A 23,481-nucleotide genomic window follows, 5' to 3' on the forward strand; every position below is an offset into this window, starting at 1 on the left:
AATATTTTAATACATAAAGTAAGGTTATTAGTTGCCCATAGAGAGATAACAGCGCTGGCTTTGTGTCCAATTATACAAATTACATCCTTTTAAAGACAGTATTACATTTTCTTGCAGTTATTCTACTACTACTGTAACAAAAGGTAAGCCCACTGCTCTTCCAAAGCCAGGCAGATGGCCCACTCGCCAGCAAAGCAGGGATAATCTTTTGGAAAAGTTTTAAAACCTGTTCTTTAAACTTTGTTGTGACAAGGAAATTAGCTATTCAACTGGGGCTAGTTCTGACTATGGAAAGAGTTGGGGAGACAAATGTAAGTCATGTGAAGTACAGTGTATCCTTGAGAATGTGGAGAAAACAGGAAAAGGAGACAATAACAGAACAAATCCTTCCAGATGAGGGGATCATTTGCACAATTTGCTTTTCTACAACCTACTACTATTGCGTGATCTTGTAACACTGTGATCTGATACCATCACACCCAAAGAATTCAAATTCTAAATGCAGAAAGTTCAAAATGTGATTTTCTTACAAGTAATCCACCTTTCTATAACCTACATTTTCATGATATGCAGAAGTTACCATGGCTACTACTGACACACCAAGTCAGCTAAGTTTTGGTGTCAGTTGAGCAGTTTCTCTTTGGGAGAAGAATTTAAATAAGTGTTTGCTGTTATCCCTGAAACAGTTTATTCCCAAGCATATGAAATCACCACCCTCTACTTTTCTAGTTATTTCACGTATTTAATACATTAAAAAATTGTACCTTTACTTCCTCACACAATTCTGTAAGACGAACTTCTACATCTATGTTTTCTGGAAAGATGAGAGGACACATCTATGAGTAATGCATTTTCCAAGTTGCAAAGTGAAACCAATTATATCACCAAACAATTTTAAAACATTAAAAAGAATCCATCAAATAAAACTTGAAGTCATAGTAAGTGCCACAGTCAAGTAAACTGTAAACTCCCACTAAAACATTTTCATAGCAACTTCTGAGATTGAGGACAGAACACAATTAATAAAAAAAGTTTGCAATTATCAATATCATTTATCATGATACACTGTCAAGGATACCAATTTTCCATTCAAAAATTAAATTTGAAAATTTAGATGATACACTTTGCAGATTATTCATTTAGAGCTGCTCAGCTATTCAGCAGCAATGTCATCATTCACAACCAAGGTAATGCAATTCCTCTCCTACCAGATTTTCCAGAGAAACCTTATTCTAATATCATTATTCTACAGGTATATTATTTATCTGATTTGCAAGCTACATGAATATAAATAAAATTCTTTAATTGTCTGAGGAATTGTATTTTAGTCAAATAAAACTGTTCTTTAACTGATCTTTCTCTCAATATTTCAATGTTAAGAGCAAATTCGTCTTCCACAGTATGGCAGCTTAAACGGCATCTGAACCTCGAATGATTCGTTAATGAAGAAAACAGATTTATTCCTTCATGTAGATGTTTTTCCTTGTTTATCATTCCTGTTGACTTAAGGGAATCCGATAAATTAAAAAATAATTTTGTACTAAGTTTAATTTCCTTCTACATCTGAGGTACCAGTAACAAGGGAATAATTTATAAACCCCAAAATGGTCTGTAACAAGTATTTCTTTTTCAGTTTTGAAACACAATATTAAGGAAAAAGACTACAATTTGTCTTGAAAATACACACCAACAAAACATTCCTTGAAACCCACATTAATAAGCTTAGGATATAGATAATCAACACAGGTTTACAGAATAGCAACGATGTGTTTACTCAACTTATCTTTGAATTATACAACCTACATTTGTAAGTATATATGGATTTTCAAGTAATTGCATCCAACATACTTATGTTTAAACTTAATGCCACACAAATTAACTCATACAACTCAAAGTTCTGAGAAAATATGCAAATTGAAGGAATGCATAAAGTTCTCAGAAACAAATTTACAAAAGCTGTTGAAAGAGATTACATATAACGGTATTTGCTAAAGAGCACTTGATGACAATTATTCTGAAAATATGTGAAAACAGCTTAAAATACGATACTACTTTTGGTGTGGCCAAATTTCGTCATTAGTGAAAAATTAAATGGTTTATTTATGACACAATACTGATTATTTATCTTGTTTGTCACACTTCAATTGAGAATAGGTTTGTTGAACAAGATTTAAAACTCTGAAATCTAAAATCATTACAGAAAACCCCAAACTACAACGCTATATTAAGAAAAAAAAAAGGAACTGAGATAATACAAGACAAAAGGAACTCAAGCACTAAAATGTAATGTTCACCCAGCAACCATCTGATGCAATTTTGCTGACTCTGCTAGAAAATAGTTTTGTTTTCTTTTTACAACAAAACCAAAATGCAGCTGAAGATGATTAAGCTGGTGACCTCCTACGAGATTGAAATGCCACTATATCCTTTTCCCATCAGAAACTTCCTTGTGCTTAAACAGCATGTCATCTTTTGTCCAGCATCAGGCCAACACTGACACTCTCCAAAGGGAGAACTGGCCATGCAGATATGGACAAATGCACCCTAAACTCTGATAGTCTTGTGTAGTGTTTGGAAGAATCAAATCTTGACATACTAGAAGCAACGTGAAAGATTTCTCAGGAAGAAAAGGTATTAGTCTTTATCTAAAAAAAAAAAAATAAAAGACTGTGTTGAATTAAATGAAACTACAATTTTTAGCAATTTTTTTTAATGTTGATGACTGACTGAACTCTTCAATCATTTTTGTTTAGTAAAGAAGAACAATGCTAAACCAAAGAACAGCAATAATGTCTCATTTTATTATCTATATTCAGCCTAGAAGTAAGTAGCTCAATTCTGCAGACTTCAGAGTTTATCATATGTTCAAAATGGCTGAATTGTGAAATAGTGTTCCTGTCTACAAAATAATGTAATTTTTTATATCATTATTAATAATATAATATTTTATAGTATCAATAAAAATCTGAGGGGTTATATCACCTGCTTTGAAAACATACCTAGGTAGGCGTCTCTCTGGGTTCGTGGATATTTTCTTCTGAGAAGGCGTTCATAAAGGACCTGCATGCTGGCCTTGGCTAGTTACAGGGATTGCACACACATGACTAGTTACTACACTCTGGTTTTCATCTGTGATTTATTATTTGCCTTAAAGTTAGTAAAAGAGCTTATTGCTTGCCTAGCAATTAGTGCAGTTAGACCAGTACATGAAAATATACCATTTTAGTGTAGTTTCTAGAGTATCACTTGTGATACACATTAAGGTAGCATTTTTTTATTTCCTGAAACGAGTAATACTTAAATGGTCAATTACACTTATCAAGTCCAACAGTTGTCTGCACATGCTTCTCCAAAATCACTCTCTTGTGTTAAAATTATATGACAGAGCAAAAGCAAAGCAAACAGAAGAAACAAAATTAGAGAGAGAATAATTTAATCTAAAACAAAAAAGTGATGATTCTGGAGTGTAAACAGGACTAGATATTCTCTTCTGCAATGCCCATTTAAACTTCACAGATAAAATATCCACTATAAAACAGTTAATTTAAAAATTAAAAAAAATTGCGAATGACAGTTGTGTACTTCCTGAGGTCCAGTGAGCTTCAATTTCTCTATAGACATTTCAGAAACACAGCTTTTTTTTTTACTGTTGATGGATTTTAGAAAAATTAGTGTTAATGGTAGGCATTAGTTATTTTTCATGAGCAAAAAGTAAGAATTAGTATTTACATTATTAGTACTTTTTATTACATCAATTGCCCCAATCAGTATATATATAAAATAACTGAAATAAATGAAAAAGATATTTACAAATACAAAAAACCAAAGTAATTTTAGCAGAGACATAATAAAAATAAAAAAATCAAACCCACAGGAAACAAACTCTCAGCAGAACACATACAATGAATGTTAAATGTAAGGTGTAATATTCTCTTCAGATATTTGAGTATTTCTGTTCAAACTTTCATTCCTAAAGGTAAGCTAAATTACCCATAGAGATGAGAAAATATCTGATTCAAGTTCCATTAAAGCTTATGAATGTTTCTGGTGCCTTTCATGAGGTTGAAAGATACAACCCAAGTATGCAATTCGATGGCCAGCTTTTTTCTATTATACATATATATTGTGAAGGAATGTTTTAGGGGAATTGAAGGTCCTGTCTGAAACACTTAAGCATCAAGATTTAGTCTAAGCCTATCCTTACAATAACAATAGTGCCATCAGACTCTATTGAGCTGATGGAGTATGTCCAGAGAAGGGCAGTGGAGCTGGTGAAGGGAGCACAAGTTCTATGAGGAGTGGCCGAGGAAGCTGAGGTTCTTTAGCAGGGAGAGGAAGCTCAGGGGAGACCTTATTGCTCTCTGCAATTACCTGAAAGGAGGTTATAGCCAGGTGGGGCTCAGCCTCTTCTCCCAGGAAACTAGTGACAGGTCAAGAGGAAATGGTCTCAAGCTGCACCAGGGGAGGTTTAGATTGCATATTATGAAAAATTTCTTCAATGAAAGGGTGATCAAGCATTGGAACAAGCTGCCCAGGGAAGTGGTGGAGTCACTATCTCTCGAGGTGTTCAAAAGGCATGTGGATGTGGCACCTGGGGATATGGTTTAGTGGTGAACATGGTGGTGCTGGGTTAATGCTTGGACTCCATGATCTTTAGAGGTCTTTTCCAACCTAAATGATCCTATGGTTCTATGATTTGGAAAAAAACACATTTGGACCTTAAAAGGAAGACTAAGAGTTGAGTTATTCCTTTAATAAGGTGTTTCCCTCCATATTAAGATAACTGACACAGACGTTCTTCACAGCGTGTTACAGTACTTTTACTTCCATAAAGGAAAAGCCGCAGTTTCTAGTATTTTTCTACAGATTTCTGATATACTCCCTCAAAAAAATTTCTTCCTCTAAAAATAGTTTTGTATTTTGTAATACACAAGTGAAACATTCTTTGTTTGAATCCTTAATTGACCATATACATTTTTAAAATAGCTTTCATATCTCAATTTCCACTGTTTCACTATGCTTAGTTTTGACAACGGTAAAATTAAAAAATATAAAAATCAATGAATGCTGTCTACATGTAAATTCCAAAAGTCAGAACATGACTAAAAAAGGTATATGCTTGCTGAGAAAAAAGTCTAAATCATTCTTTCCAATGTCAATGTATTTTCCTTTTTTACTTGCACTGCCCTTCTACTTCACAAATTGAGGCTTGGCTCTCCAACGTATCTGCATCCGACAGAAATGTAATGTACATGTGCGTTTCCATACATTTCATTTAATGCTTTTGCAGTTGTTTTCATCAAATGTAGTTATGTAGAAGTCTTTGTGGTACCTTAATCTGTTTAAAAAGTTACAATACAAACTGAGCCAGCAGCAATTTTTTCTTGTAGGTCTTTTTTCAGATAAGTTTCCATTAAAATATTCTTCTCAAATCAAAAGCTTACAGAGTTACACATTTTTGTACAAATATGCAAAGTTTCCATATAACAAACAAAGAAGTGCAGTGTGCTACTTGGATTAAGAGCTTCTCTAACTTTCTCACCACTAAATATAGAGATTTGAAATAACTGCACAAATCAAGACCAACAAGAAAAGATATATTTGCATAGACTTAGGCTCTTATCTCCCTATTTTATTAGTAAGGTGACAGTACTTCTTTCTACTTTATTTTTTCTTCAAGCAAAAATATTTTAGATATACCAGATGTATGAGATCAGTGACAGTTTAGTCTAGAAGAATGTATTCTTAATGAACATTGACAAGAAAGTGATGCATTTTATTAAACTGAACATACCCAGTTCAATTCGGTGAGAAGAGGGGAGCTCCTTTGTTATCATAATGAAATAGCTGTGTAACCCTTTGAAAGCAAGCAGTAAACTGGCACAAAGTGTATAGTGGAAATTATAGGCATGGCTGAGGAAAGATTCTGAAACAACAAAGCTGCAACCCTAAAATAAAGAAAAACGGCACACATTAATTTTGTACAGTAAATGAAGTGTTAGCAGAATAACTAAAAAAGATAAACAATTGCCTCTTTTCACAAACTTGTCATTTTTGTGATTTTCAATGGATTGCAAGACATTAAAAAAGAAGTTTAGACACTTAATATTGTAAGCTTTCCACCTGTATGTTCCTGAAGCATGGAACACAGCCTTTTGGAACAAGTTTTCTCATTTCCCTTATCACATGGCACCCCAAAGTAACTCCAAAAAAATTCATTCTTTATCAAGTAATATTCCTCCAGGAAAGATAATATTCTCACCTCCCAACAGAATACAAATAAAATCTGAAACTGATATATTCTTACGTCTGCTGATAACTGTTTTGTGTAGTTATTGCCAAAGACCACACTTTCAAGAGAAGGAATCACAGAGTCCCTGTTTTGTGCTGGTGCATTCCTGTTCAACCATGTATTCTTCACTGGGCGAGGAAAACTGCAAAAAGCACAAATGAATTGATAATTTGAACATACTACGTGTCACAAAGCTATCACAGTTAAAACAAATCCTTGATATTTCTTGAAAAGTAGTAGAAACAAGGACCCTGAGTAAGATCCTGGAAGTTCCTAGCATGGTGGTCTACCCTTACAGAACCCTTCACAATGACCCAGATACCTCAATTAAGTCTCTGATGCTGTGGCAGGGAAGCAGTGTTTCTAAAGTAGTTCTCTTCAAAACAGGTCTCCAGCTAGTTGGAGAAATTTAACAAATTATTACCTTCAGCTGTTCTGTGGCCATCTCTCACCATGAAGGTCAGCAGACTAGGCCAGGAGATTGTGGAACCTCTTCCTCATTATTTCTAAGGCAAATCTCAATTAATTTAAACAATATTCCTGAAAGTTTAAGCCAGAGAGATAAATTCTGAACTATAACAGGTAAGAAGTGTTCATTTTCCACCAACTTTGCTGTGGGGACTTTACCTCTTAAAAATGAAGCAGTAGCAAGAAGTTGAAAAGATGTCACACAAACTGCCATTGCTGTTTTCCTAAGGGATGCCTGACCTCTGCCTACTGAGGAGGAGATCCCATCCTGAACCCCTGGGAGAACAGAGCAAACTGCAACAGTAGCCTTGTGAGAACAAAGAACTAGAAAAAGGAATGAAAAATAAATGAATGCAGAAAGTGAGGACTATTAAGTAACGGGCAGAAATAAGCAATGACAGGTTAATAAAAAAGAGTAGATTGCACAGGCCTCCAGGGCTGTAACCAAGTAAAATTAGCTCCTCTCTTTCAATGGAAGTGTTAATACTGGTTGTTCACAAGAGAAAGTGAACCTGGATGCTACTCTGAAGAACAAAACACTCAAGAAGTAAACCCCCCATAGAAAAGGAAGAGGTGCCAATAATGTAAGCATGATCCAAACAGAGGAGCAAACTGTAACCCAAGAAAGCCCAAAGGATGAAGAGGAGTGATGCCTGCAATTTTCAGGTTTTTCAGAAAGAGGTGCTCCAGAAAAGTGAGCCAGATGTGGATACTGCAACTATCAAGTATTTGCTACGTGCAAAATACGGGGAAGCCCAGCAGAAATAAAACACTGTAAATTTGAAAGTTTCTTCTTCCTCTCCCCATCCTAAGCTGATTTAAGGGACAACGTGAATCCTTAAAATAATTTTGTGGGCACCAGCAACAATCTACTCTAAAGATAATGGAAGCAGCATAGAAGTTGCTGTTTTGTTTCAATATTTCTTTACATAAGCTGTATCAAGTTGAGGTTTGAAATTAATTCGTATTATTGTATCATCACTTGAAAAGCCAAAAACAGAAGAAAAATATGTAGGAAAACCCTCAGATTAACTACAGCTTTTTAAAAGGTCAGCAGGGATTAATTCATTTCTGACTGTAAATTAGTAACAAAACCTATTTTTTGATTTCTGACAATGAAGTTAAGTTCAGCCCTACAGCTATGGGATAAATACAGGTTTAACATCTCAATTTCAGTTGCAGTACAGTGTGGCAATGCACACTTTACATACACAGTGCTACTTTAAGTGCATTAAAAAGTGCATTTAAGTGCACTTATCAGATGAAGTTTCCAACAACAATTCCCACCTCCTCAGTACTTGTTTCTATCCCATATAATGCTGCATTACCCCTTCAGATGTGTCAGCTCATTTACTATGTATAACCATGCCTAAAACACATCATCAAAACAATTCAAACCACTTGGAGGGGGGAAAAAAGAACAAAAAAGCACATAAGCCAGTTGAATCTTCCACACCAGCACAGCCCTATTGCACAGAACGGCTGTCTAACATACACAGAGATATAGCTCTGATGATGTGAAGACAGGCACAAGGGTTAAGCTAAAGGTTTGGGCATTTACAGCACAGACTGAACTTGAATATGAACAAACTTAGGGGCAGTATCATTGTATATTTGAAGATAATGAAAGAAGGACAGGATAGACATGCTAAAGAAAAAGCTGTTTAAAGAACACTTCATATGTGTGACTGTGTCTGACTGTACAGCCCTTTTTCACACTTACTTTTGAGAGAGAGAAGTAAACAGAGATTGCAAAGGGTGACACAAGTAAATGAAATAAAAATGGCTCCAGCAAAAATGAGGCAAAATCTTTTTTAAAGAGAAAAGTAAATTCTTCAGTTCCATTTACTTTAAGAAAATAGTAAATGCATCATCTGCAGACATCACTGCCATTCCAGCAGTAACTGAAAACTGTGCAGATAAGATAGCTAACAGAAGGTGCCCTATTTGTATTAATGGCAGCTATTTCAGTCACTAACTAGAGTGAGCAGCAGATCTGCCTGATTAGGAAAATTCATAAATATTTATACATACAAATATACATGTATAAGTACAGATATTTATACATTCCTCCACTTCTCTGGTCTTGGGTATTATCTCTTTTCTACATTACATGCTCTTATTTCTAACAAAAAAAAAAACAAATTTTTTTTCAGGTAACTTTGAAAACAAGAAGTTTCTCATCCCTCTGTGTCCAGTATTCTAAAATCACCATACAGAAACCAATATTGGCCATAGATTTAATTCCTTCTTAACTATTCTGTTTTTATAACACTTCCATTTGAACACTCAATAATGTATTTGCATTTTATTAATGAGAGATTACCTTATCAATGGCTGATGCAGAGCAACCAAAGAAGCATGGACTATAACCGATATGACAGAAAGGTGGAAGTAATCAAACATAACGTTGACGTAATGATGAAGGCCCTGGTGTAAGTTAAAGTGCAACTTTAAAGTTCGGCTACTAATTGGCTGTAGTGTGCTCAGGTCATCTGGTCTAGAAAGAAATTAAGAAACCAACATACAATTAGAACAACTATACTTAAAATGCAAGTTATAAATAACTGACACAGCTGGCAATTTAGGATAGGTCTATACTTTGGAATGCAAAGGCATCTCCCTCAAGAAAAAAAATTTATCAGAATGAGACAAACCAGTTATGAAATCTTTACAGACTTGAGCATTGGATTTCTTTTTAACCATCATTTATGTCTAATATGAACACACTCCATCTATAAATAATACAGATTTAATCAGTTTAAAAAGTTAACATATACTGTTGCTTTATTAAAAACTTCCATATTTAAACTTACGAATAGTCTGTATCCGTGAAGTGTAGATCTAATGTTAGTAGAAAATTCATTTCATTAAGTGACTCCTCAATCTACAAAGAAATTGTAGAAGCATGAAATCTTTCAGGTCCCTTATTTGTACCAATTCAAATTGTACATAATGAAGACTGAATTATCTGAATATAGTTAAGTTGAATGGCAGATTACCTTCCTCTCATCCAACAGCATTTTTATTTTGAAAATCATCACATCGTTCACAGAAACTTCCTCATTTTTGTAAAGAATCTGAAATGTTTTACTGCAAACTATATTGTCATGGACTGAAGCAGGAAAGGCAAGATCTGTACCTGGAGAGAGAAACAAGTATTAACATAACTGGAAAACTCAGAGCCGCAAGTAAGTGGAACTATCATTTCCATCAGTTTCATGACCACTATTAAAACTGTAACACCAATAATACCAGCAGTTTTCAGTCAGCAACTGCTGGAGTTTGAAGGAGTACATTTTGTTTCAAAGAAACACTGTAAACATATTTTTAATTTAATTTGCATTTAATATAAGTTCTGAACTGAAGAATTTTTTCTTTGTTATGAATGGAAGTAAGACATTCTAGGCATCAAAAATTCTAATAAAAGTCCTGAAATCTGTCTTGTTTCATCCAGCATTCATGTTGATTTGCAGGGTTTACCACACTGAGGACTCTTAATTACCTACAGATGAGACAAAGAGGTTAAATGACATATATCACTCCACTGAGTGGTGGCTCATTCTTGCCTTCCATATCTTTGCATCCTACTCTGGCCAGACCAGTTCAAAGTTTATCAACTGAACCTTGTATTTCTCATGCAGTATGACACTTATGCTTTCAATCCAGAGGCTACTCATCAAAAAGTGTTCAGAAAACTGTGATAAATAATTGGGGAATCTTTTGCCAAAAAAAAAAAGTGTTAAAAGACTTGCAGAAGAAATGAGAAAGGGAATATTTTAAAACAGTTACTGAGGAAGTATTTATCATAATAACAAGGGGTTTTCACATAGGAAGTATTGTGATGGGTACTATCTTCTGAAGAAAAATAGATAAAAGAAGATGTAACTTGGAAGAACAGAATTAAGAGAAATACTGATACTTTCTTATCACTCTTCTTACAAAAAAGCTCAATAACATCAACCTCCACCAGAACACAAAGTCGTAGAAATTGTGTAAATCGGGATGAAAAACATTTTTAAAATTCTTTCGATTCTTCTTAGTAAATTATTTCAACGGAATCCACAGGGGTAAAAAATCTGCAGTTTCCACTCTACAGATCTGGGGCCTCTGACATAATATCACTACCCTTGGCAAACATTCCCACTCTATAATCTTAGTAACATTTTAGTTCAACTTCCTTTCAGAAACAAGTACTAATACTGGGTTTTGCTGAAGTGCTTTCACACATATCTTCGGTTTAGGTGTCCTGGACAAGATGCTTACTAAGGCTGAATCACTACAGTGTAATTCCCCTATGTATAATGCCACTTTCAGCTTATGTCCACCTGTGTCATCTGTTACAGGTGAAGGGCAGACCAGGTATGGTTTCACACGGCACATAATCTGATATAACTGCACAGCATCAGCAAAAGGGATCTCCTGCTCACATTTGATACAAAAGAAGAGCTGGAGACAAATGGCCAAGGTCCCACTTCCTGTGCACCATCCAGCCCTGAGTTACAGCCCTCAGTTCTGCTGATTCCAGTGTAACGTGAATCTGCACCCTCAAAAGAGAGAGGGGAACTGCAGAGGAAAACCTGATGTCAGGAACAGGCTGAGCCACTTCCACATGGGGAGCAAGGTCTCACAAACATGAGGTCAATAAGGCAGAACTACTATTTTTTAAATTAACAGTGCACTGACTTGACTGGTCAAGACTCTTTCTAAGCTTCTATCCACACAAAAAGCCTTTTCCTCAATGAAGGGGAAAAAATAGCGGGGAATTAATTTACTCTTGCATCATAAAAAAAAATGAATCTCATTCCTTCCTAACCTGCTTTTGTTGTCCCCCCCAACTTTTTTTTCCCCTCTGAAAACCAGCCACAAATTTTTGAGAGAAGGAGGAAATCAGAATACCCTAAAATCTGAAACAACCTCATACAGGCTAGAAATATATAGGTCTTTCTTATAACTTTCTGGAGCATGACATCTTCCTTCAAATGACAAGAATAACAGGAAACCTTCACAAGGCTAGAGCTAAAGCAAGTGAATCTCCCTATGATATCTGTAATGACACTCATGCTGGGTAGCAAGCAATTCCAGTGAACTAGCTGATGTAGGAAACTTAAATAAACTGTTTTCCATTTCTATTGAACTTGCCACTGGCTGCCGCAAGAGAGGAGCCCCGAAGAAAAGATACAAGGACTCCCTGAAACAACATCTCAGCCTCGGCCATATTGATCACCATAACTGGTCTACTCTGGCCTCCAATCGGGAGGCCTGGAGACACGCTGCTGTTTCCTTTGAGAACGCGTGCAGGATCACTCTTGAGGAGAAAAGACAACACAGAAAGAACCGTGCCTTGCAGAATATACCACCTAAGGAGTCTTTCCGCTGTGCCTTTTGCAATCGGACGTGTCCATCTCGCATTGGCCTTATTAGCCACCAGCGTGCTTGTAACAAATGTGGATAGAGCCTTTCCCAAATCTTCGTTCGCGAAGCCTAGCCATGATGATGATGATAACAAAGGACCTCACTAAGAGCTGGGAAGGGCTGGGCAAGGGATGGAAGGAGATGTAAAGGAACAGAAAGAAGAGGAAAAACTAAGACTTTATATTTGACTTGGGGAAATAAAAGGAGGAGAGAGGTCAAACTCTGTGGGAGAAGGGAAAACACAGCTAAGGTAAGGAAACTGAAGTGACTTGTGCAGAGGCTAGGGAGAGCTAGAAGTAGGCAAAAAGACTTGAACTGGAGTGGGAAAACCATGACACAAAGTGACAGGATTTAGAATAGGTAAGTATGAGAAAGAGAGAAGAGATAGAAAAGTATAGGAAGAACCAACACAGGACAACATTCTCAGGAGTGGCAGAAGTGGCCTCCTGACCAGTCTCCTCTATGGTCAACACACAACACTTCCACACAGGTCAACGCTCTTAGTGCTACTCCACACATACCCTAATAGCAGCTATTTTATACACATAACAGCAGTCTCAGGAACTAGTATCAGCTACTCCTCCACCTTCAGCAGGAGAGCTGCAAGTCTGAGCTACAGCATCCAGCTCTGCTAAATTAAGCAAGCAGCTGAAGTGAATGGAAAGCAGGGATCCTCAGCAAGACGGAGAACTACCATGTCCACAAGGAGAAACTAACACCCTTTCATTGACCAGTTTGTATCCTTTCTTTTGCTTTGTTGCAGGACAAACATTATCAGTAACTACCTGAAAAAACAAACTGAGAGACTGATCTAAAAAGGGCTCCAAGTTTTTGGGTTTGAAGGGGCTTGGTTTTTTGTAAAATGGCTGCTGGGCAGCTGAACGAGCTCCCCTGTTGAGCACCCTGACCGAAACAGACACCTGTGTCACGGCACACAGAGCAATATGAAGGTAGGAAAGAGCAGCCAAGGGGAAACAAAGGCAGAATTTTTTTCTTTGACAGCACTGCTGATCTAAACTCACACCGAACTGTAGTCTTAATATTTATATCCTTTATGCCTAGTAACAGGAGACAGAAAACCTAACACATGTTACAATTAATAACAAGATTGAAACTTTCTGAAAAAATAACCTAAGACCATTCTAAAATATACCTTGAAATGGAAAATTTTTTTTTCCAGCAATATAAAACATATTAATAAGTGTCACTATTCAAACAATATTTTTTAGTAAAGGACATCTATCAGAGCCAAATTCTCCAAACTACATTAAACCTTGCCTTTGAAGTGGAGCAATCTTGGTTCATAAGAATTACTTATTTATCTCACAAAAATCCAAGAAATATTCAGGAATCTTGACCAAAATGCTGTATCCACACTGTTGCTCTACTCAGTTACTTTCAAAATAGCCTCAAAAATTCAGGTTTCAGTAATATCACATCACATTTTCTCAGACTACAGCAGGTTTTTCTCCCTTGCAATTCCAATAATTCCACTTGACATCTGAAAACTTGATTAATTTTTTGCTTTTCACATTTTTACAGCATGTTGAGGTGTAGGCTACACAGAATTAGGAGAGCACTAACAGCTTTCTCTGGGTTCAGTTTGCCTGGACAAAAAAACCAAAAGTAGAATGTCAGGTTAAAAAAGCAAAAAGCAAAAAGATGAGGAAGTGGGTAATTCCGTTCAGGAGGTTAAATAAATTTTCAACTTTATTACCAGGCAGCAATAGAACAAGATTGAAAGCTGGATCCTTTCAAAGTGTTCTTTTCAGAAAAAAAATGGGCTTATCAATCTGGATAAGAGCCTGTATCTGAAGTTCTCCACTACTTTGAGGTATCTACTTAAATGAGATCTGCCCTTGGTCATCTTACCTTGGAACATGGAGAAGATTGAGCAGATCAGTGGAAAAAGACACTAATATAAAGGAATCATCATGTTTTGCTACCAGCAAAGACAATCAACAGAGGAAAAACAGTAACATGAATTCTGTAACCAACTTTCAAGTCTCACTGCTAAGAACAAGGTAAATTTTTATTGTGTTAGTAACAAAATTAAATGCACTTACATATTAGTTACAACAATATAAGACAAAAAGCATGATCCTTAATTAGCAAGGCAAGATAATTACCTCATTTACTAAAAGTTTTACATTTCTTAAAAGTTTTGGCACTTACCAGTTCCATGTAACAAACTAGCTTCTAATTTGTGTGGAATTCTTGGAGGAATTTTCATAGATGCACGAATCTGGTAAAAGCTAAAGCAAAAGACAGTGATTTGCAGCACATGCATTACAGTACAACTCGTTTATCATATACAGATACATTGACAGAGGTAGGAATGGAGAGTGGGAAAGAGGAACACAGCAAGGAAGTCTACCAAGTCTAAAACAGTCCTACTTTGACTCTTTATCCTGTTATGTTTTTTTTCTTAATCATTAACCAGAGCAATAGCCAAACACATGAATAAAAAGAAGTTCCAACACAGTGCCAGCCTTTCCACACCCCGCAGAGTTGGAGCAAATATTTGTAGAGATACATGGTAAACTACACTGGTGTGAATGACAAATCAGGAGTGTCAACTACGCTACAATCGTATGGGAAGGATCCACCATGTAGCACATCTATAGGGCTGCTACAATCAGTTCTGACACTGAAGGAGCTATTTGTGAAACTGTAGCTTGTAAGACTCCCCCTCCAGGATCCCCAGAAAGCACACCACTTATCAGACGCCCTCTACGTTGTTTGTGGCCACCAGCTATTAAAAAGTGTAAATAAAGGGTCACATTAGGCAAAATGTGACAGCACCTTTGTGTTATCAAAGGCAGGAACTGCAGGCTTCTTGCCCAAAATTAAAAAAACCCCAACACAATAGTGTTTGGTCTCTGCTCTATCTCTAAACAGTCTTTCATCTTATTAAGCTCTATACCGTTTCCAACTTTTATTTTCATGTATGAAATCTGTAACTGTCACCAGGCTGATTTTACGGAAGCCTCTACATAACAAGCACCCACAAATACACTTAGACGACACATTCTGACCATCTCATCCCATTTCAGATAACTTAGTTTGCAGGAGTTAGCTTGAGCTCCTCAGTGAGCTGATGTGATCTACACACAGCTCCAGAAACACTAACACCACCAAAAGGAAGGGAGCAAGAACATTCACAAGCAGAGAGGGGAAGATAAAGCTGCCTTTTTTGTAGGAGCCAAAACCCAGCTGTTAGCAGAAAGCAGCTTGGTGGGTCTATGCAGTAAACCTTGGGCAACAGGGACTGAGAGAAATCCTGTAACCTGAGGGACTGGACCTTCCTCACAAGACCTGCAGATGTGCAACCATGTGGATTAGCCTGGCTCCTGCAGCAAAATAAGGAAGGACTTTGAGATGATGTTATCGAACCATGTTTAAACCCCTTTATCCTCTTCTCCCCACATAATCCTGGTTGAGGAAAATATTAATCAATTGGGTAACTGTAGTAAAAACTTTCGTAATTCTCTTATTATCATAACCTGTCCTCCTCATTAACATGTCCAGGCCCCACGACCCTTAAATTGCACTCGTGTGTTCAATAAAGTATTCCAGTTTCTTTCTCCACATCTGGAATCATCTAGTTTCATAGACCCTTATACCTTTTAGGCAGAACCATGGTTCTAAATGCCCACGAGTATTTACCCTTTGTATTCTGCTCACAGAGTACAGCCAAGCACACTCATGGTTTCATCATCCCCACTATCCAAATCCAAACCACTCTACTGTGGTTTTCCGATTTTGGCTTCTGATACTTCAACTAAAGCTGAGCATCCAGGACTTCACTAGCAACTGATGCGACTGTGTACTAGGCCTAATAATCAACAGTGAAAAATTTTTAATTTAATCCTTTCACAAAATTTAAAAGTCAACTTTAGTCTGATTAGAACTATATCAAAGAATGCTTTATAGTGAACCAGTAACATTGCTAGACATAAGAGATGAAGTGATTCCTACCTTCTAAAAAAAGACTAAAACATAACCTATTGCAAACTACCAGCTATATACTTTGGTTTTGGAAACAGGTCAAACATGATTCCATACACACTCCTTAAGTGATTAGGAAATCATTAACAGGATAGGAATAACAGGAAATTAATAATAGGATAGGAATAATAGGACATTAATTCATCTTGTATTAGGTTAAAGAAATAAAAACTAACATTAAGCATTCACTGTAATCTCCAACAGTGTAAGGAATTGAGCAGCTAAGAGTCCCCACTCAACATTAACCCAGGAGGATGCAATGTAGTGCACTGATGTACTCCTTTTCTCTGATCAGATGTGACTTCCATCATTCAATTAGTTACTCATTTCACCTCTACTGAAGAAATGTGATACAATGTAATGTACAATAGCCTCAACAAGAAGATACTTTCCACCAGCCCCAGTTTCACAATGTCATTTCTGGATCTGCAGTAAACATTCACCAAGAGCCTGATGCCCTACCACTACAAGCTGCATCTTCCCATGATCCAAATGACTAGCACATCATGGCAAAGCATACTGCTTGTTACTTCAGGTAGTAAGGAAAGAATGAAAAACTGTTCATATGGTTTACATGAAATGTTATGTCTCAGTATGTTTTCCATTAAACATTAGATCTCAGTAAGTTCAGAGACATGTCAGAGACATGCTACATACTTTAACTCATCTCATCCTAACCTACCAAACTGAGTCATTCTATTAGACTTTAAAATATCCAAAATCTGCATCATTCTCAGTTGATGTTTAGAAGCATGTGACAGCTCTACAAGAGCATAAATTTAACTAAGGCTTAACAACTTCATCAACTGTGGATAGGTTAATGAATTAGAACTGTAATAAGGTAAAATAAAAGGCAAAGGCAAAATAAAAACTGAGCATCAAACAGAAAAAAGGTGCAATGTGATATTCCCATTACTTAATGCAATAAGATTCATTTGCCCTAAAGATACTATTAAGTGACTGTTTACAATTTGTGCCCCAAAGTGAGCAATCAATAGAATTGTTCGTGCTTAAAATGTTATTTGTGAAATCAAAAGGCTATTAGAACATCCTTCTTTTCCCAATTATTATTTGCTTGTGATTAATCAAAAGCAGACCATTCTATCCTTTTTCTTCAGTAAACCCTTTACCTGCCCAATATTTTTATTTGGTTTAATGAGGAGATGAAGGTGTATTGTTTGCTTGTTTCAGACAGGTGGCATGGACTTTCAGCAGATTTATACTTCAGGCAGTTTATAGCATATAACATTCATCTGTTAATCTGGGTAATAAAATCCTGTAGGAGTTCAGCTCAGGGCAAATATGTAAACATTAACTCAAATCTTGTGCTTAGATATATGAAACAATTACTTAACTGCATCAAGATATTTAAATAAGAAAAACATCCTCCTACACAGTATTTACCCAAACTATTCACTGTCACTCATTTTTAAATGCCATATATATTAAGGATCTATCTGCCAATGAAGAGCTATTATACTATTATACTGAAACAGAGCACTTGACTCAAGAAGTAATTATATTTGCAATACATAAGGAAATGCTTTTTAAAGTTATGATATACATTCCTCATTTCACAGAAAACTTTAAAAGTAATGGCAAAAAATGCATCAAGCCTCATTATTTTTTCCCTAAGCCCTGCCTTCCTCATCTTCTTTCCATCTTTTGTTCAACCCACTAATCGATTTGTGCCGTAATGTTTCCATTCCTGTTAAAAACAAAACAAAACCAAGTCACATTCAACTATTTCCCAGCTGTACCATAAACACTGTTTAGTTCTCATATAGACAACTGATTCAGAAACCCGATCTATTGTATCTGCTTGGGCCTCCACATAACATTCAGTATCAAGGACTTGTGAATCACCTATGACATTCAACTGTCCCAAATATCCTTAAAATACTCCATAAATAATATCCGAATACAATCCAAATTCATTGTCTCATGTATCAGCTCTCCATTACCTTATGTAACAAGAGAATGAAGGTATCCTGTGTAGTGGAAAATCCCAGATGATAACAATGCTACAGATCACACAGCTGATGGTACAGCAAATGTGGCCAAATTGATGAAGTAACTTCAGTCTACCAATACTTTCAAGACCCAGTCCAGCATCTTCCAAGAGGTGGCACATGCAGACCTACTCATGTAGTTGCAGGCTTAGCACTAGAACTTTTCCAGCCAGAGTCCATCAGTCTGTCTATACTAAAATGCCTTCCTGAAGCCCACTGGAATGGAGAACCCAATACAAACCTTTTGGAACATGGCCTGTGCTAAAGCAAATTCAGTGAGATTCACATGCCCAGCCTCAGTACACACTTTCTCTAACATCCACCTGTAAGCCCCAGGAACATGACAGAGGAATAATCAAACTGACCTGCTCCAGTCTGGTTCCTTGCCAAGTCCTGACTCTGATAGCAACCTGGAAAAATGCTTTAGTGATAATAGAGACAGGGGCTCCAGGTTCATTTCAAGATTTACTTAAAACTGTTCTCCAGAAAAAGGAAACAGTTCAAGCTTTGCAGTCAGCATTAAGATTCCAGAAAAGTGCTAGACTTCTTAAAGCTTAGACTAGTAGTGATTTTTTGTGGGATGATTTTTGGAGAATAATTGGAAAAAATCTGTCACAATCTCTCCCTTAATCTCTGTTTTGACTGCATCATATGAGAAAAACGTCATTTTCGGATTATTAAGGGTTGACATTTTTCAGATAACAAAGAAATCAGAAATATTTTGACGATGCTTTAAAGTCACTCTCCCTGTTTTGAAGAAAAGAATAAATGGTATTCAGAAAGGTGGTATACTGTAAGAACACACATTAATCACCCGTAACAAAAGCAACATACATCAGACCTTTTGCTATAATTTGCTCCATTAGCTCAAGTAGGATAACTGCTTATTTCCCTAAATGGAGAATAAAACAACAGACATACCACCAAGAACTGTACTTTATAGTATGATGGACAGACAAATGCTCTAAAAATGAATCATAAACAAGAGCCTGATATGCATTAGTTGCTAAATTACCCTGATGGATTATGCTGTGTTGTTTAGAATCACCACCTGATAATTCAGCAAGATACAGTTAGATGATCTTAGATGATACAACTAGGGTTTGGCACTTGAAAAGCCTGAACTAAAATGGCAGCTTAACCTGAGTTACTGCAGTACAGGGAACACATTTGGGATGAACAGCAGACTGACACTTTGATGAAGGTCTGACACCACACAAAGAACAGATTTGGAATGAATCTTTAGAACCATTTTGTCAAGACAACAAGCAGGTTGCCACTGCTTGACGTTATGTTGCTGATGTTATTTGAAGGACAGGCTCCACAGGGAGAATGAGTAAACCAAGACTTGAAATAGTCTTAAGGATACTTAAGCATTGGAACAGGTTGTCTAGATAAGCTGTGAAATCTCTACTCATGGAAGCTTTCAAGACCTGAGGGGATAGAGCTCCAGGCAACATGGATCAAGTGTCGACCCTCCTTTCAGCATGAGGTTGGACTATATGATATACTACTATCCCTGCCACCCTGAATCAGCCTACGATCCCAGAGGTTAAAGGAAACCTAAAAAACAGGGTTCAGCAATTTACAACATGACAACTGAAAGGCAAAACAGCAAAAAGTGCATATGGTTAGGAGCTGGTATACAAAACAAGTTGCAGACACATCTGTGAACAGAGCATATTCCAGCTCCTGGCTTTCCTGAGTCTACACAGGCAAAATACTTCTCAACAGTTGATTTACTTACTTCTCTGAAAGGCAGCATCTTTTACTTCCTATCAAATTTCCAATGCCATAGATTTAGGAAAAAAATAATAAAAAAAGAACAATCTACAACACCACCTCTGAAAATTTGCCAACCCTCCTTCTCTAAATGCTTACAGCACTTACCTTTACTTAGCTTGACCACAGACATGAGCTCTAGGATGAATACCAGATCTCTTGCTCTGGTTGTACTGATTAAAAGATTTGTCCTGAAACACCTCCACATCCATCCCCCAAAAGGTACCTTTGCTTTTGCTTCATAGTGTGGGAGAGAGTCTAAGTATTTCAGATGTCTACTGAGACAGCACATAGAAGCAAAGCCAAAGTCACCAGCGGAAAGCTTCTAAATATCCAGGTAATTTCTGTCAAGCCCAGTCTATGCAGTCTTTCTTCAGTAAATATACGTGTGTACCTGCTCATGACCATTAATGTCATTTGGTCCTTAATGTAATCACATGCAAATACATAATCACGATATTAAAAGGTTCAAAGATATCTGGAGCTTAGCGTCCTTACTACAGACCTTGTAGGAAAAGGTCTTCTGAAAAAAGTAGTTAGAATTACTCCTCTCTGGTAGGCACCCTTACTGCCCCTTTTGTATGAAGGATTAAATCTTTTTCATCAAGCTGCATTAAAATCTTGAAAATTTAAGATCTGACATGTGCCAGAAAATACTTTCCCACACAGGAAAATTGACTTTTTTTTTTCTTTCCCCACTGAGATCATCATTCAGGTAGGCATAAGTAACTATTTTTCACCAGTTTTGTGGAAAATGATAATTTATAATCTGACCAGGAAATAGGTTTAGTTTATCAATAACTGGAATGTATCTTGCTACTGACAAAAAAGGAAACATAGGAAGTAATGGTGATTTGACTTTTTAATGCTCCCACATTGAACCACAGGAAGTAATGTGTGCAAATGCAGTCATAAAGGACAACCATTATTTTAAAAAAATCTCATCCATTAAAAAAGCGTATGAGCATTTGCAGCATTAGCTCCACAAGCAATTACTTGAAAAACCACTTACTTTTCCAGCTAAAGAACATTCAAAGGGAAGTGTGCATTCTGATAAGGTTTCATAAAACACTTCATTGCTGAGGCAAGACTTCTTTGCAGTTCCTCTCACCAGGAAGAGGAAAGGTAGAAGCACGTATGGCAGAGTCTGACCTTTCCTCTTCCCTAAATCCCAGTGCACTCACTGTACACTTAAATGCTCTCAGTCACATTAACAAGAGCAAGCACTGAACGCTGTGGACTGCAAAACTCACATGCATACTGGGTCACCTGCAGGGTAGATTCTAAGTTTATCAGTTCACCAGGAACAGTTGTGACTCTGCATATGCAAAACCTCGGGAGGGGTCTTGGTATCTACTGAATGCAGGGCCCTATTGAAAACACACCCTCCGCTGCAGACCACCACTAAGACTTCGTTTTCCAAGGTGATGTGTGTTTCAAGCAAGTACGATTCTTTTGGTGCATGAGGAAACAAAGCAGGAGATGAAGCTTTGCAAATATGGAATGTGACACTGAAATGAGGAACTGCAAGGAAAAGAGACACAGGAGTGAGTCTCCAGAGGAACAGGCAGGTCTGGGGGCAGCGATTTCACAGAGGCAGCATCAGACTGACCCAGGCAGAGCTGTGTCTTCTACAGATCACACCTCTTCCCACAGAAGCAAACCTAGCCTAACAGAAATTCCTGCTGTGGTGAGAGGTTGAGTCAGCAAAATACTGAAAGGCTCTAACAATGAGAGAAAACATCCCTTTACTTCTGTTCAACACCCCTCTGTCCCACAAGCTAAGGCCTTTGCTACTACAGAGACACTACATTACCAATTCTTTCATGGATTTATAAAAATCCATCTTAAAAGCAGTAAAGACATTTAGCTTCTCACATAGTCACAAGTTGGTACTGATAAATGACAGCATACTTTTCTAGGCAATCTGCGTACCCCTGTAATGTTTAAAGCATTTCACATGATTGTGAAACACAAGTATTTTATCTTAAACATTACCACAAATTTGCCGGATGTTTTTTGTAACCTCATAAGCATTCTGCAAAAACGCAATCCAGGCAAAGGCACACAAACAAGGGGCAGAGAGGAAATCAGAAAGAGAGTAAAATAAGGTGCCAGGGAACAGAAATAAGAGAATATAAATCAACACAGAATAAAGCACAGGCAGTGAAATGCTGATTCTCAAAGTGCCAAATTAAAAAGAGAATTGCTTAACTTGTTCCTTAATTCCTCTCCCCCCAGGAGACATGCAAAGTCATCTCTCAAATAATTTAATCCTACCAAATGCAGTCGGGGCCCACAGAATACCAAATGGACACCAAAGTAGATAGAGGGCTTATACAGACAGGAAATTATTTAATACAAGTATAGAATATGCAAAAATATTCTTATCTTGCAATCACTCTGTAGTAAGTACTTCTAATATGGACCAATATGAGATTACACTCTGCTGTAATTGTGGAAGTTATCTAGGAAACTCTAATTCATATACTTGAGCAGCAGGAAAATTATCATGCCCAAAAGACTATGTTTAAAATCTTTTATCCATCCCACCTATGAAAAATTCAGGTATTTCCCAGCTGACTAAGATGTTTTTATTAAGTTGAATAACACAATGGGCAAACTTACACGAAATAGATAAAAGGTTTCCATTTACTTGAAAGTAAGTTTCCTTGAAAGTGAATTACTTTTTTAAAGTACCTCACATGCCTACCGCACACATTACTTTTGACAACTAAAGGTATATATAAACAAAACAGTTATTAGATCAAAAGTTTGATGAGAGTTATTTGGGAGACTAATACTTCAACTAAGTCACAACATCTTGTTATGAAACAGGATTAAGTACATAAAACAGGAGAGAGGGAAAAGTAACTGCAGCTGGGGATTTTGCCTTATTACTACAAAAGCCTTTTCTCCACATTCTTACCACAAGGCACACTCGGGCAGAATTCCTGCAATCATTATGAACATATATTTAAACATTTGAAAAGGGAATAGTCTCAAACAAGTATTGCTTTTTCAAAGACACACAGAAACATGCAATACTAAATGAGTTCTTATTTAATCAAATAAATCTTATATTAGTCTATGTTTATAATTTTAGTTCCTCTTTTATTTCCTGTCTTCACTGAAGGGAACAGGAAAGAAATCATACTAAATTTTCTCGCATCTTTAAAGTACAACAGGTTCATAAAGCTCATCTTCAGGAATAATGATTTCCCATTTTCTCTTATAAAAACTTTTCAACTCTATTTATTTAGCTTGGAAAGCATTTTTTATTTGACTTTTTGATTCAGCATACTAGCCTCACAAATGTGTTTAACCACTGTGTGGCTTGGAACTTTTTAGTTTTTTGGGGAAAAAGGGATGGGATGTTAGGTTTTCCTGGTATCCAGAGTCAAAATTTTACAAACTGTCACCCTTTGCAAACAGGCATCAGTTTTTAGTGAGACACATAATAATATTTTAATTTTGAAATCAAGGTTTAGCAAATACAAC

General features: G+C 36.7%; 1 protein-coding gene across 5 annotated transcripts in view; it reads right to left on the reverse strand.

The window, feature by feature from the left end:
• Window positions 1-23,481, reverse strand: part of FAM135A (family with sequence similarity 135 member A) — an 84,016-nt gene that overhangs the window by 29,019 nt on the left and 31,516 nt on the right. For 4 of the 5 annotated variants that reach the window (XR_003536601.1, XM_027697873.1, XM_027697884.1 and 1 more), the window contains 8 exons: window positions 14,351-14,430; window positions 9,763-9,902; window positions 9,577-9,647; window positions 9,087-9,260; window positions 6,308-6,434; window positions 5,795-5,948; window positions 3,000-3,077; window positions 765-814 (listed from right to left, as the gene is read on the reverse strand). Coding sequence is in view for 4 of the 5 variants with exons in the window: in XM_027697873.1 (XP_027553674.1) it covers window positions 765-814; window positions 3,000-3,077; window positions 5,795-5,948; window positions 6,308-6,434; window positions 9,087-9,260; window positions 9,577-9,647; window positions 9,763-9,902; window positions 14,351-14,430 (874 nt within the window). In the remaining variant the exon portion in view is untranslated. The remainder of the gene's footprint in view (window positions 1-764; window positions 815-2,999; window positions 3,078-5,794; window positions 5,949-6,307; window positions 6,435-9,086; window positions 9,261-9,576; window positions 9,648-9,762; window positions 9,903-14,350; window positions 14,431-23,481) is intronic. The other variant, XM_027697902.1, reaches the window with a different exon arrangement.

This window comes from Neopelma chrysocephalum, unplaced genomic scaffold (assembly GCF_003984885.1).
Source record: "Neopelma chrysocephalum unplaced genomic scaffold, ASM398488v2 Primary Assembly neopelma1_23b, whole genome shotgun sequence".
NCBI classification, from domain to species: Eukaryota; Metazoa; Chordata; class Aves; order Passeriformes; family Pipridae; genus Neopelma; species Neopelma chrysocephalum.